General features: G+C 44.5%; 1 protein-coding gene across 1 annotated transcript; it reads left to right on the top strand.

Moving 5' to 3' along the window:
- Positions 1 to 7,172: 7,172 nt before the first annotated feature.
- Positions 7,173 to 15,148, top strand: ACBD7 (acyl-CoA binding domain containing 7). Its single transcript, XM_057730243.1, has 4 exons — positions 7,173 to 7,243; positions 13,340 to 13,457; positions 13,565 to 13,627; positions 13,713 to 15,148. Exons 1-4 carry the CDS (start codon positions 7,232 to 7,234, stop codon positions 13,784 to 13,786), a joined length of 267 nt encoding a protein of 88 aa, XP_057586226.1. The 5' UTR covers positions 7,173 to 7,231; the 3' UTR covers positions 13,787 to 15,148.
- The last annotated feature ends 545 nt before the right edge of the window (positions 15,149 to 15,693 follow it).

Raw genomic sequence — 15,693 nt, 5'->3', positions numbered from 1 at the left:
TTTAGGGAAAAAGCAAATATTTCTGATTAGTGGCTAGTAAAATAATAAGGTTAAACTCATCGTAGAAAATGTAACGAAGCAAGAAAAAAAAAATAAAATGGGTAGAAAATTTTAATCTATGTTTAAAAGAAAATCTTTGAAAAATGCAGTTGGCTTCATACATAACTTTTTTTTCAGTGTGACCAGTATGAGCTCTTCAAAGCCAAACATTATTACAGTTTTTCAAACTAAAAATGAAAAAGCCACTGAAGCATCCTCCAGGTTTTAATTTCTAATAAGGTAAATGTTTATAGCTATAACCCATTAATCAGAAAGCTCTTGGGGTATTCTCAATAATTTATTTAAAAGAATAAATTGTTCTAGAGTCTCCAAAATGAGAAATCCCCAGCTTGGATGGGCCCATTTCGTGGTATGGCCTCACAAGAAGCCATTGTTATGAAATTTCAAGCTTCTTTCAACTTCCTGGCTGGGCTACTTTTCAATTCTTCTAGCTCCAGGAGCTGGTTTTCAGTGACAGGAAGAACTCTGACCAATATTTCTTATTGACATGCTGGGGGTTTTGTCTGTTACTAATTTTTACTTTTTTTTCCCCATTTTTTTCTTAGTTCTTTTTTCCCTTGACTTTTTAAACTCTCTTTTCCCCTCGTTTTCATCTGTACTTTTTTCTTTTCCTCATTTTTTCCTTTTTAAAATTTTCTCTTTTTTTTCTTTTATTTAGCTTGTTAGTATTTGGTTTTGTTTATTTGTATATCTGGCATTGTGTTTTGGTTCCATTATAAAGATCAGTTCATCAGGAGGAGTCTGGAAGTGATTTTCTTTTGAGGTGATTTGGGTCAAGTTTCTGACCAGCTTTCCCCAATTTAAGTTGACCTTGGGACACCTTGACTCCAAGGTGAGCAGTGAGTCCAATATGCTGCAGGCATCTCAGCCATCTCTGCTAAGGGGGAGACCCATATTGACAACCACCGGTAGAAGACCATTGCCAAGGGCAACTTGACCAAGCTGAAGTTGGTTCAGTATATCCTGACTTGGGAAAGAGGCAGTCATGAAGATCACTGACATGCCTTAGCCAAATGCCTCCAAACTCTAGAGACGGTCCCTTGAAGTAAGAATCATGAAGGACTTGAGTCATCCCAAAACAATTATTTGTAGTGATCCACTCTGCCTTGTCAGGAAGTACTCAACAGAAGAGACATGTTTGAGTACCTAGTGGCTCATGGAAGTTTGTAAGCAAAAGAGGTGCTGGCAAATTCCTTCAGTGGCGTACTGTCACCAGAAGTGTGTGGTTCCTAGAGATAGATCAGGACACCTTCTTTTAGATGCTGCTATGAAAATCAAGTTTGAAGACTGGCTGCAGCAACAAAGCTGGATACCTTTATTGGCAGTCCCCCTTAATGCTGCCCAGGAACTCTTCCAGGTCCAAATAAGATGGACCCACAGTAGATGTGTGGAATCGGAAGGTCATCCTATATATATTGGTCAGCAGCCCCCCGCCTTTTGCTGGAGCCCTGCCCTCAAGGAGCTGCAGGAGTTGGTACTCAGTGAAACACACCTGTGCCCTTTCACACATCCAAGAAATGTGAAAAACTGCTCAAGAAATTGCTCATTCTCAATCCCAGCAAGAAAGGCACTTTAGAGCCCATCCAGAAAGATCCATGGATGAATACAGGTCATGAAGAGGAACTAAAGCCTTATGTGGAGCCACTCTCTGACTACCAGGAACACTAGCCGACTGAGTTGATGGTGTCCACATGTGACAAAAGGGGAGCAATCCAAGGCTCGCTGATGGCCAGAAACAAAACCAAGTGATGGCCACCTGTTTGCTTCTGAGGTACAAGAGAGCCGATCAGAAGGGCCGCGTCATTGCCATGAAACCTCAGGCTTCAGGGGATCTCACCAACAGCAGCACACCAAGGACCCGCTTGAGTTTCTGCCAACACATGGCAGTGGGGTATCAGCGAGCTAGCTGCTCCCACGACAAATTCCCATTCTAAGAATACTCAGAGGAGCAACACAGAGCATAAGCCACCTGAGGAGGACCAGGTGTCAGGGTGGAAGGGCAGCAGCAAAGCCAAGGAGGGGAAGAGATCACCTCACCTCTAGGAATAGCGACCCCTCCATCAGTGCAAATCAACGCAGGAATTCCCAGCTTTGGGAGCAGGCCAGCTTTGGCCAAGCCTCCATGCAGAAGGGCAAAGACAGACTAACTGTGCCAAGGTCAAGGGCTTCATGGCCTCTGCACCCCTCCACACCCGGGTCTCCCCAACAAAGGCACTCCTGCATGGGGACCCAAACGGTACAGCTCACCAAGGCCTCTGGGCTGTGCTCCACAGAGAGGAACTGGGACGTGTCCCCAGCCCAGCACAGGCTCCCAAATGTGGCCCTTTGGCCACTTCTTCCACCTACATATCAGAAGTAGTGGCAGAGCCACAGAAGGAACCAATTTCCCCCAGGGTGTGTCCAAAGGAAACTCCATCCACCTGGGCAAACTCCGGAGGATAAGCCACCCCAGCGTTCCCTCTGAAGGACCAGAGGGTCTTCTTCACCAGGTTCGAGTTCATACTGAAACATCTGTGTTTCAGGTTTGCCAAAAGGAACCCGAAAGCAGAGTCGGAGGGGAGACACTCACACCTCATGCAGCGGGAGCCGAGGCAGAGAAAAAGAAAAAAAGGTGGGGAGGGCCAGGTTGCTCTCTCTACACTTGAAGATCATGAACTTCACGGAGCCCACTGAGAAGGTGCGGGAGATCGACCAGGTGCTGGAAGCAAACAGCGGCCAGTGCGAGCTGAACAGGAAATCCTCGCAGCTCTGAATGCAGGGCACCCGGCCAAGAGGACCTTGCGCAGGGGTCCAACCTGTCATGGCCATCGCTCAATGGAGTTCCGTTTCAGTGGAGAGCCGCACCTCTGAGGGCTTGGAAAGCACTGCCTCCAAAATCACTGCAGCTTCACCTTCCAAAGCTGGCCGGGAGCCTCCAGGGAGACAAGAGGAGGGGCGGCCACTGCGCCCCACCTGGCCGTTGGCTTCGGGCCGCCTCCCTCTGCCGCCTGCGCCCGCTCTTCTTCTGTGCTTGTGGGGGAGGGGAGCCAGTGTCGCTAGGTGGCAGTTTGGTAACGTATCAGAACCCTTAACGGGTTCTTCCCGGGAAAATCTCATAGGCGAGTTTTCCTGAGGGCCTGACGAGCATGAGCGCCACCTCTATGCCACAAAGACTTTGGGGTTTATCATAAGAGATCTGGGATGCCCCTGAAACGTGCACGCAGCGGGGGGCGCACGATGCCCTTCGGAGGACAGGACACTCACTCTGGCTGCCGGTTGGAAAAGCGGTGGGATAAGCGGCCAAGTTTCCCCTGTCTTTCGAAAGTGGGCTTTTTACCCCAGGGATTGGAAGTGAGGGAGGCAGCAAGAAAAAAGTCAGCTCAAATGTCACTGACTGCTGGGTGACCTCTCCTTTGTAAATGTTTTCCATTCTACGTGATTTATTCCAGAATAAAAAATGGGAGCCTGCTTTCCCAACTTGTTTTATGTGCTAGTTTCGATGCAATGCCAAGAAAAATTCAAGAATTTTCTTCAATGGAAGTTGACTCATGGATGTTAGAAGAGCAAAGTGCCAAAGACAATCTTTCCTGAAGAAGTACAAAATTGGGGCCGGGGGTTGGAGGGGTGTGGGGGGGTGGAGCTTTAATGATTGACAGTGTGATGTAGGTGGAGGGAGAAACAAATGCAGAGCCCCCCAAAACGATTCTAACTATTCTGTATTGCCTCCCAACCCCGTGTTTTCTCCTAAACCCACTCTAATCAGGCTTGGCCCTGCCACAACTGCATTCAGATCTCCTCTTAGGTCATCAGTGATCTTGACAATGACCTAAATCCAATTGTTAATTCTCAGTCCTCACCTAACCTATTTTCTCATTCATTAAGCTTTCTCAACACTGCATTCTCTTGGTTTTTCTCTCAGTGATCATGTCTCTGTCTCCTTCACTCCTTCCTCCTCTTCACCCCCAAAACATTTAGTGTTGGAATTTCCCATGACTCACTCTTCAGTTCTCTTTCCTTTTCTCCTCTATATACATTTATTTTCTAGGGCCATCCTGTCTCAAAGTTCTTTTTTCTCTCTCTCTCTCTCTTTTTTTTTTTTAATGTGGGCCATTTTTAAAGTCTTTATTGAATTTGTTACAATATTGCTTCTGCTTTATGTTTTGGCTTTTTGGCCAAGAGGCATGTGGGAGCTTAGCTCCCCACCAGGTATTGAACCCACACAGCCTGCATTGGAAGGTGAAGTCTTAACCAGTGGACTGCCAGGGAAGTTCCCTGTTTCAAGGTTCTAAACACCATTAAGAGTCCCAGATTTATATACCCAGCTCAGTTGAAACCTGGATAGCTAACTGCCTATTTGGCATCTCCACTTGGATGTCCAGTATCTCAGATGCAGCATGTCCCAAACCGAACTTCTGATCTTTGCCACCCCACCAAGCCTGCTCCACCTATGGTCCTTCAAGTTACTCAGGGCAAACATCTTGGAGTTATCCTGACTCCTCTCTTTCACATCCCATGTAGAATCTCTCAGGGACTCCTGTTGACTCTACCTTTAAAATATATCCAGAATCTGAACTACTTCTCACTACCTCCGAGGCTACCATCTGAGTTGGAGACACCTGTAAGTTCTCCCCTAGATTATTATTACAGTAAGAATCTCGCTTCCAACCTGTTCTTTGTAGTCGTAGGAACAGGAGTGGTCCTTTAAAAAAGTAAGTCAGATCATGTCAGATCCTCACTCAAAACCCTTCAGTGGTTCTGTTTCACTTCCCCTTGAAGCCAAATGCCTTTGGGCCAGGTCTCATATGACCTGGTCTCCATCTCCTACCCTCTGACCTCCTCTCTTCCTCCTCTGCTTGGGCCACACTGGCTCCTTGCTCTTCCTCACACCTGCCAAGAAGCTCATTCCTTAGGGCCTTTGTACTGGATGCTGCTTTTGCAAGGGAAATGCTTCCCCAGGGATCTTCCAGGACAGCTCCCTCCCCTCCTTCAATTTTTACTCAGATGTCAGCTTCCCAAGAGGAAGCTTCCCTGATCACCGTATTTACAATTGCAAGTCATCCTCACTCCACATACACAAGATTCTCCATCCCTTTGCTCTGCTCTTTTTGAAAATAGCTCCTGTCACCTAACATCTTTTAATAGACTCTATAATTTGCTCATTACGTGTGTTTGTTCTCTGTCATCCCCTACCTGAATGTAACACAAGGATGGGGATTCTTATTGGTTTTGCTGACTGATGCTTCTCAAAAACTTAGAACAGTGCTTGGCTCATGTTGGAACTCAATAACTATTTGAATGAATGAATGAGTGAATGAATAAGGAGGATAGGATGGAATGGAACCAGGAGGGTCACAAAGGTAAAGGGAATGTTCTATTTCTTAAACTGGTGGCATGTTCATAAATGTGCCCTTCATTTTTAAAATTTTACATATATATGTATATATGCATACTGGTTTATAACCAATATTTAATACCATAGTAAAAAAAAAAAGACTTGATTGTCCAACTTGACTGACTCCCTAAGGGTTCCACAAAGCTGAGTTTTCACTGTACCTAGTATATTATTATCGCTGAACAGAGGACATCAGTGTTTCCACTGTCTCCTTGAGACAGGCCACCCGTGGCTCTGATATCCAGTCGGGGGATGGCAACTCAAGAAAAGAACCTGTTTTGAAAAGAGTTCTTCAAAGAACATTCTAGGCTTAAAGAATAAAATGGAGCACAGTATGTCTTCCCTCTCCTCCTGATTTCTTAGAATGACGATAATACAAAAATGTCTCAGCTGTAGATACACACCGATATTGGACCTCATTGCAGTATTTCCCGGCTGACACACTGGTAAACAGGGCTCTCCCCAGCAGATGGCATTCGCTCTTCTTAAGCTGCCATTTCCTTTGTTCCTTATGATGTGTTTCTCATTGTCGGGAAATTAAGGAAAAAAAAAACCAAAAATCCTGCCCAGTACATTTTTCTTTTTTCTTTTCTTTTCTTCCTCCCTTCCTCCCTTTCTCTTCTTCCTTCCTTCCTTCCTCCCTCCCTCTCTCCCTCCCTCCCTTCCACCATGCCGCATGGCTTGTGGGATCTTAATTCCCGGACCAGGGATGGAACCAGGCCCTCCTCAGTGAAAGCACAGAGTCCTAACCAATGGGCTGCCAGGGAATTCCGCCCAGTATATTTTTCTAAAAATTGTTTTTTGTTCTTTGTTTAGAAACTGATTGATTTAACCATGAAAATGTTTTCGAGAAGAAAATTTAAAAAAAAAAAGCGATTTACATGAAAAAGTAGCAAATAATTTTTAAATGTAATTTTATGCAAAAACAAGCTAAAATGTTTTGGGGCCTTGAATCGCTATACGTTGTTGCATTATTAGACATTTCAAATCAGTGACTTTCTTTAAACTAAGTTTGCCATTTCTTCCAGTCACTTTGCCCCCACAAAGGCGTCTATGTAATTACAGAGTCAGACATTAACTCCTCGGATGACCAGAAATTGCAGTTCCAGTTCTTTGAAAATTTAATCAAATGTGAATCACAACCCCTTTCTGTGTCTGCAGACTTGGAGTGGCATTGGGTTTGTTCCCTGGAGAATGGGGTCAAATTAAAGAGTCCTGTGCTTTTAATTAAAAACCCGTTCAGGTGGCTGCAGCGCGTGTTCAGAACGTTAAGTGGCCTTGCTTTATAACGAGGAGAAAAGAGGCAAACTACTAGCCTTTTTCATTCCTGATGGTCTGTGCCTAGAGAGGTCTGAAAAAACGCTGTCTGCTGTCCAGGTTTTTAGGAATCATGCGGAGGATAGAGGTATACATCAAAAGGAATCCCAAGTGAGGTCCGTGCCCTGGGGAGACCTCTTTGGATTGCCTGCAAACAACCCCTCGAGAAAGACAGAGGAGCTAGCCAGGGCGGAGAGGAACTCATGTAAATTCCCTTCCCTTCGCCTTGCCAGTTACAACCGCACTGGCAGCAGACAACTCTGGCCAGGCCTCGGGGACCGCAGCCGCGCCGCAGGCACGGCGGGTGCCACTCACCGCCCAGCCCCGCCCTCCAGGGCCAGCCGCCAATGGGAGCCAGCCGGGTCCGGGAGCACAGCCAATGGGAGCTGGCGGGCCGAGGCGCGCCGCCCTTAAAGGAGCGGCTGGGCGCTGTGTCGGGGGAACAGATCGTCTGGAGTGGGGCCGCGCTCGGGAGTCGCCGCCATGTCCCTGCAGGTGAGCGGGGGGGTTGGGGGGGGAGGGGGAGGCGGCGGAGGGAAGCACTCGAGTGGGGCGCGGTGCGCCGCTGCGGGCAGCCGGTGGTCCTTGCCGCGCGAGCCGTGCGCGGTGACCCGGGAGACACGCCCAGCCCTTCGCCACCGCCCCGTTGCTGCAGGTAGGCCGCGCCGGTGCCTCCTGCTGCCGGCGCACCGTGCTCCCTGTGGCGACTCCCGTGACGCCCGGGGGCTGGTGAGAGGCAGAGGAGGCGCGGGTCTGGGGGAGGCCGGGCGCACCGCTCCTGCGGCTCGGCGCCTCCTGGAGCGGGAGGGGGCGGCTGCGGGCTCACCCCGGCCCTGGCTGCTTGGCCCGTCCACCGGCGCCCCCAGGCAAGCGCGGAGGTCTGCAAAACCGCGGTCTAGAAACACTGTTTTTATGATTTGGGAAAAAAAAATGTTCAGGGTGGAAATCTGGGGGAAGACAACAAAGTAAAACCATCACACAAATGATAACCACATGAACACGATGTTACTGAGAAACGTCTGTGTGCGCATGTGGATGTATATGTGCGTGTTTATACACGTACCGATTTTGCTATTTTTATGGTTTTGCCCTTTTTTTTCTTCTGTTTTTGTATTACGAGCGTTTTGTCATCACTAAATATTCTTTAAACCTTTCTACATGTCTGTACCGGGTACACCCTGTGTGAGTGTCGGTGGTGACACCGAGGTCGCTGCTACACGAGGGGCGGGGTCAGGGGACCTTGCGGTGAGAACGTGAACAGGAGAGGGTGTAAGACAGTTGTGTTGAACGACCTGGAGCACAGTTGCCGGGCAGATCAAGTGCACGGGCGTTCAGCCGGGATGCTGAGGGCCTAGCTCCAGGACGGTCGGCCCCGCAGAGGCTGAAATCCCTCACCCAGAGGGGCGAGTCCAGCGCTACAGCAGTGCGGGAACCTGGGCAGACTTTCCCTTTGCTTCAGAATGCTCGGGATCAAACACAAACAGCCGTACGTTTGTTGCTCACCTACGGTCATTCTCAGACCCTCTTCATATCCACTCACTTATCACTCCCTATCCAACAAGGAGGTGTACAAGGCTCAGGTGGGCTCCTGCCACCTGCCAGCTCTCCGTAAGGCCAGGCTTTTGCTACCAAGATGAATGTATATGCCTGTCCTGGGTTATGGTTACGTGGGGGAACAAATAAATACATTTCCGCCAGTCTTTGTGCTGAGCCCTAATAAATGCTGTCTGTGGCTGCCTGGAACCCCCTTCCCTGCCTCTGTCCACCCCTGGGGCGCTGACGTCCCAGGCTCAGCGAAGCACCGTCTCCCCTGAGAAGGCTTCTTCCACACGCCGCGCTGCTGCTCCCTCCTCTGTGGTCCCACAGCACCCACTGCTCCTCTGCTAGAGCGGGTGTCACGTGGTCACTGTGACCTGCTCATCTCCCACTAGACGTTGAGCGTTGTAAGAGCCGACTGCCCTGTTCATCCCTGTCTGCTCAGCCGAGGCCTGGCCCGTCAGGGCTGTTCACTACGTGCTGAACGGTATGATACACGTATACACGTCATGAGCTCTCGGCGGGCAGTCAACAGAACGCAATCAAGAATGTTTACGTTCTTAATCTTGTTTAATCCTCACACTTCCCCGCTGAGGTTGATATTATCTCTTTTTGGCTGACGCTGAATCTCAGAGGAGCTGTGTTGCTTGCACAGAGTCCCACTGCGGTGTGTCTCAAAGCGAGAATTCAAGTCCAGGATCCTGATGCGAAGCCGATGTTCTTCCCACCACAGCTTATCATGGTTGGGCTGGGGGAGGGCACGTCGGAACTACCGTGTAAAGCAGGAGTATATCAAGTCGGGGCGCCAGGGAAGGGCATGCTGGAGAGGAAGACCGGTCCTGGGTCCTGCTCTGGAGCAAGCTTCTCTACCTGGGGAGGGAGGAGGGAAGGGACCCCTGAAATTGCCTGGAAAACTATCAGGGGCTGCACTCTTGGGTGGAGAGCGTCCAAGACTTTCATGAGATTGCCGAATGGTTCCACATCCCTCAAAACGTGAAGCACAATTTTCCAGAGACTCTTTCCCGGAAGGCAGGGACTTAGCATGGTTTTTGAGAAGCCGTAGAGTTCTAATCGAGGTTTAGCTTGCCAGAAGGAATTGAGTTGCTCTCTTTGGAAAATGGCACAAGACTTTACAGCAAACAGAACACCTGAGATGCCTGCCAGCCCTGCTCTGCCCTTAGGAAGCTGAAGACAGTAATGTAGCATTTTAACTTTGTCCTTATCATAGACACAATATGTGCACATTATAGAAAATTTAGAGAGTACAGATAGTATTTAAAAAAAAAAAGGAAACAGCAATAATCAAGGCAATTAGTGTTGACACATTTTAGTATATTTTTTTCTATTCATTTTTTTCTGAAAGCTGAGTGTATACCAACAATGCTGTATCCTTTGTTAAATCATAAAAAGCATTTTTGACGTCTAGCTTCATTGCAAGTACTTTTTTCTAGAACTAGTTTTTTTTTTTTTCCAAAGAGGCTTATAATAAAAATTATAGCAGGTAAACTTTATTGAACACTCACTATGTGCCAGGCACTATTTAAAATATTTTACATGTGTTGTTGTTAACTTATATCCTCATAAATAAGTTTTACATATGGGTGGGTGGCGTTGCAGCATATTGTCTCATATTTCAGATGAAGAAACAGACACAAAGAGGTTAAGTAACCTGCCTAAGACCACACAGCTCTTAAGTCATGAAGCTGAGAGTCAAACCAAGGCAGTCAAGTTACAGGGCCTGTGTTCTTAACCATAATATTATCTATAAAGCAGCTGACAATTTCCTAGGGGGAAAACAATAACTCAAAAAGATGAGGCAGGGAGTCTGTGCTTCATCCTGGTCACATGTACCCACGCGTCTCAGATCCCCATAGAGATTGATTCAGTGGCAGGGCTGTTTTCAAGGATATTTAGGTAGAGACCCTAGTCTCTGGCTTACAAGTGATTTTTGTTCCTCACAATACAACTGTTCTAGTTGTGCTAGTGTCCTGTCTTTGGTGCTGGGTGGAAATTTTACCCAGCAACTCTGCTGAGATCACAGGGATTCTGATGTTACAGCGGCCTCTCCACTTCCTCTACCAGGTCTTTCAATCAAAAGGGAGCTCTGGCTTCGGAGAAGGAAAGTAGGTAGTAGGGGTAGAATGCCTCCTTGTGCCTTTCTTGTTTGATACCCAAGCTGCTGACAATTCCTGCTTACTCCTGATTTCAAACAAATAACACAAGAATGGAGAAAAAAAAAAGAATGGAGAAAAAAAAAGTGGAAAAAAAGAATGAAAAAAAAAAAAAGGAACAATTCCATTAAGGAAAGTAATCAGCAACGCCTTTGTATATAAACTAATAGGTTAAAAGGAGAAAGGGATAAATCTGCTAGGAGCACCTCATCTCTGTGTGGAACCTTCTGGGGGCAGCTGCTGGTTGAGACCCTGGCTGAGGGCCCCAGCCAACCTAGCATCTTGGGAACTAGGCAGGTGGGGATTTTCAGAGTTGAGTCATGAATGAGGAGGATGGGTTTATTTTATTATTCAGTGTATTTAATATACAAAATTTCCTGGAAGTCAGTTTCTTTTCGCTAATCAGCTAAGTTGGCTGAACAACTTCTCTTTTTTCTGGAAATCAGTTGAAATAAGTCTTAGAAGTTTTGGTCTCAGTTTTTAAAGGAATTTATACAGGCAACTCAACGAATCAGAAGTACTGGCCTCAGAAATTAGCTAGTCCACTCCATAGGTATAAGTAATACTGCTGGGGAGGCGTGTGGACAGAGAGGCCCTGGGAGACGAATGCCCTGGACAGAGAGATTGATTGGCAGCTGTTGCAAACAGCAAAGTGTTGCTTTTGGAAGAAGAGGAGGAAGTACTCCTGAGGGTGATCAAGAAAGTGAATGCAATGTCATTTAAAAAGATTAATAGAAACTCGTATTAATATATTTTAATTTATGAGAAAAACTTTGCTTTGAAATTTCTCAGGTGTAATTTTTTTGCATGTTTTTCTTTTACCTTTTAACCATCTTCAACCATTCTTCCCCCCACCTCTGGCAACTACCACTCTGCTCTCTGTTTCTATTAGTTTTGTTGTTGTTGTTTTAGATTCCACATATAAGTGAGATCATACACTATTTGTCTTTCCCTGTCTGACTTTTTTCATTCAGCATAATGCCCTCCAAGTCCATCCATGTTGTTTCAAATGTCAGGAGCTCCTCCTTTTTGATGGTTGATTAATATTCCATATATATACATATCTCATACATTCTTTACCCATCCATCCATCAGTGGACACTGAGGTTGCTTCCCTGTCTTGGCTATTGTAAATAAAGCTACAGTGTACACGAGGCGGGGCGGGGGGGGGGGGGGGGGCAGCTATCTCTTCGAGATAGTGATTTCATTTCCTTTGGATACCTACCCAGAAGTGGGATTGCTGGATTGTACAGTAGTTCTTTTTTAAATTTTTTGAGGAAACTTCATACTGTTTTCCACAGTGGCTGCACCAATTTACATTCCCACCAGCAGCGTATAGGGTTCCCTTTTCTCCACACCTCGTCAACACTTGTTATTTCTTGTCTTTTTGATAATGGCCATTCTGACAGGTATGAGGTGATATCTCGTTGTTTTGATTTGAATTTCCCTGTTGAGTAATGATGTGGAGCATCTTTTCAGGCCATCTGTATGTCTTCTGTGGAAAAAAAATCTCCTGGCTATTTTTAAATCAGATTGTTTTTCTTTCTTTCTTTCTCTCTCCCTTTCTTTCTTTCTCTCTCCCTTTCTTTCTTTCTCTCTCCCTTTCTTTCTCTCTCCCTTTCTTTCTTTCTTTCTTTCTTTCTTTCTTTCTTTCTTTCTTTCTTTCTTGCTGTTGAGTCATATGAGTTCTTTATATATTTTGGATATTAGCCCCTTATCAGATATATGATTTGCAAATATTTTGTCCCATTCAGTAGGTTGCCTTTTCATTTTGTTGATGCTTTCCTTTGCTGTGCAGAAGCTTTTCTGTTTGATGTAGTCCCTTTTGTTTATTTTTGCTTTAGCTAGTTTTACTTTTGGTGTTAAATCCAAAGCATCATAGGTAAGATTGATGTCAAGGAACTTTGTATGTGTTTTTTCTGGTTGTTTTACAGTTTTAAGTCTTACATTTAAATCTTTAATTCATTTTCAGTTGATTTTTGTATATGGTGTAAGACGGGGTCCAGTTTCATTTATTTTGCATGTGCTGTTCAGTTTTCCCAGCACCATTGATTGCAGACACTGTCCTTTCCCCACTGTATATTCTTGGCTCCTTTATCATAAACTAATTGACCATATATGCATGGGTTTATTTCTGGGCTCTTGATTCTGTTCCATTGATCTATGTGTCTGTTTTTATGCCAATCCCATACTGTTTTGCTTACTATAGCTTGTAATATTGTTTGAAATCAGGAATTGTGATGCCTCAAGTTTTGTTCTTGTCAAGATTGCTTTGGCTTTTATGGTTCCATACACATTTTAGGATTGCTTTTTCTATTTCTGTGGAGAATGCTGTTGGAATTTTGATAGGAATTGCATTGAATTTGTATTGATAGATGGCTTTGGGTATGATGAACATTTTACTATTAATTCTTCCTATCCATGCACATGGAATATCTTTCCATTTATTCTTGTCATCTTCAATTTTTAAACATAGAGAAATTAAAACATTTTAAGTATTAACTCATTATTGACCTACGGATTTTTGCAGAAACTAATGCCTGTGGCAGGCAATTTGTTATATAAGTGAATATTGAAACAGCTCCGGTCAGTAACACTTGGGTGACAAAAGACGTATTAATAAATCTCTGGTCAACAAGGTGTTAAGAATTTTATTTAGTTCTCCATATCTAATACATAGGTATATTGCCTCGGTAACAGGTAAGGACCAGGGGAAGTGTCCACGAGTTAAAATAAGTTAGGATAATTCTGGTGGAACCAAAGCAATGATGTTATGTTCATTTTTGTTTGACAGCTCCCTCCTCCTCTTCAAGTTCCCCCAAAGCAGATGAACCTGCCGAAAGTTAGCAACTGCACTGTGTGCCTTTTTGTCTTTTTGCTTTAGGCTGATTTTGATAAGGCGGCCAAAGACGTGAGGAAGCTGAAAACCAGGCCAGATGATGAAGAACTAAAAGAACTCTATGGGCTCTACAAACAATCCGTAATTGGAGACGTAGATATTGGTACTGTGTTGTCATTTAAAAAGTAACAATACACATCATTGAACAGTATTTCTAGAAGCTAGAGTAAAACATAACCCTGAAAAGTAACCCTGTCCTTCTTTCGGCAGAGTGTCCAGGACTGTTAGATCTAAAAGGCAAGGCTAAGTGGGAAGCCTGGAACCTCCAAAAAGGTGGTTAATTTTTAAATAAGTTAAACAAACCTCCTTAATTTCCCAATACATGGGTCAGTGAGTCAGTTTTTTTGTATCTTTCTAGGATTATCGAAGGAGGATGCCATGAGTGCCTATGTTTCTAAAGCAAAAGAGCTAATAGTAAAATATGGAATCTAGAATTCAGTGTGTGAGAACATTTTCCTTTTGAAGCCTTCATAATGGTATCATGACCTAATATTTAGGGGAGAAATGCACTGTTAAGTCTTTATGTGTCATTGATATTTTTGCTAGTAACATGAATTACAATTCTTAACCAGAGGTATGCTGAAACTACATATTTAACAAAACCTTACCTGCTCAAACCAGGTGATTTTTAAACGTTCTTTTTAAAGAAGTGTTGCTCTGGTAGTATGTGCACAAAAACATTAACAACTCTTTGTTCTTCTGGCTTCTTTGTTTTTCTGCAGCGAGGAGGACTTCCCGGTATAGTCAGAACAGTTTATTAAGAACTAATCACAGGACTCTTTGTTTCACTGTGTAGCTTTGGGGTTCACACTTACACGGGGCAGGCACAGGCACACCTGGTTCCAGTCCCCCTTCTGTCACTTACTTACTTGAGGCAAGTTAACTGAGACTTGCTAAACTCCTCTGTAGAGTAAGGGAGACAATATCAGTCTCACACTGTTATAAGAACCAAATGAGGTGACTGTAATTATCCTACCTTTATTTTAAAGCACATACTATATAAAAGCTAACAGTAAACAACAAAATTCTTAAAAAAATAAACTTATGAGTCTGTCTATAGCTCTTCAAAGAAAGAAAAAAGCCATCATGGGACTATCAACTATTTATCTTTAAGTTTCTACACTTCAGACAAATCAAAAAATCAGACTAAAATGTAATATTTCATGATGACAAACTGTACAATGTGCCTCTTAGGTCCAGTTTTTATCAGAGTGAAAATGCAGAATCTGGAATAATCATTTGGACCAAAGAAGAAAAATTTTGGATCAACTAGATGAATTTCCAGGGAATTATGCTGGGTGAAAAAAGCCAATCCCCAAAGGTTACATATTGTGATCCTGTTTATGTAACCTCCTTGAAATGGCAAAATTATAGACCTAGAGGACTGGATAGTGCTTGTCAGGGAGGAGGGGGTGGGGGAGGGTGTAAAAGGGCAGTGCGAGGGACCCAGCGGTATTGGGATGCTCTGTGTCTTGACGGTATCACTGTCATCCTCTGGTTGGACTGTTACACCAGAGTTCTGCATGATGTTGCCCTCAGGGAAACTGGGGCACTCTGTGTCATTTCTTAGAACCCCACGTGAATCTACAGTTACCTCAAAATAAAAAGTTTAATTAAAAACAAATCTAGCTTGATTTCTAATCTGGAAAACTTTAGAAAGTAAAGGTGATTCTCATCTGTACAGTAAGTCCCCTACTACTGTATAGACTACAGTAGTACAGCATCTTTATTTCAAGCCCAGGATGTCCAGAAGCAAGCATAAAAGCAGCGGTGATATAGCTGTTACTACTCTCCTTTTCCAGGTACTGTACTGTAAGATTAAAAATGTTTTCTTTATTTTTTGTGTTTGTTTTTTATGTTTTATTTGTGTGAAAAGTATTATAAACCTATTATAGTACAGTACTATGTAGCCGACTGTGTTAGCTGGGTGCCTAGGTTAACTTTGTTGGACTTATGAACAAATTGGACTTCCTAAAGCGCTCTCAAAACGGAACTTGTTTGTAGGTAAGAGACTTACTGTACTAAGTTTTGCATGAAGACAGAAGTCTTCCATGATGAAGTCGACACCCAAATCCAACAAAGAGAAGGTATCAGCGGTGATCAGCCTGGTCTCTTCCAATTGAGGGTTTGGAAACTCTTCAAGCTGTTCCTATGGGGACCTCGCCTCCACCCCAGAAACCTGGCATTGGCTATATGGTGAGATTCCCATTTGTGGACTACAGTAACTATAAATTGTTCAAATGAATGATCACAAACCCAGATCACGTTAGCATCAGTCCTTCCAGAAGGGAGCCCTGGAAATTGTATCCTACCAAAGAGTAAAGCACAGCACAGCACAC

Source organism: Hippopotamus amphibius, chromosome 4 (genome assembly GCF_030028045.1).
Source record: "Hippopotamus amphibius kiboko isolate mHipAmp2 chromosome 4, mHipAmp2.hap2, whole genome shotgun sequence".
Classification (NCBI taxonomy): Eukaryota; Metazoa; Chordata; class Mammalia; order Artiodactyla; family Hippopotamidae; genus Hippopotamus; species Hippopotamus amphibius.
The sequence above is the reverse complement of the archived record's forward strand: the minus strand, read 5'-3'. Positions and strand labels throughout refer to the sequence as shown.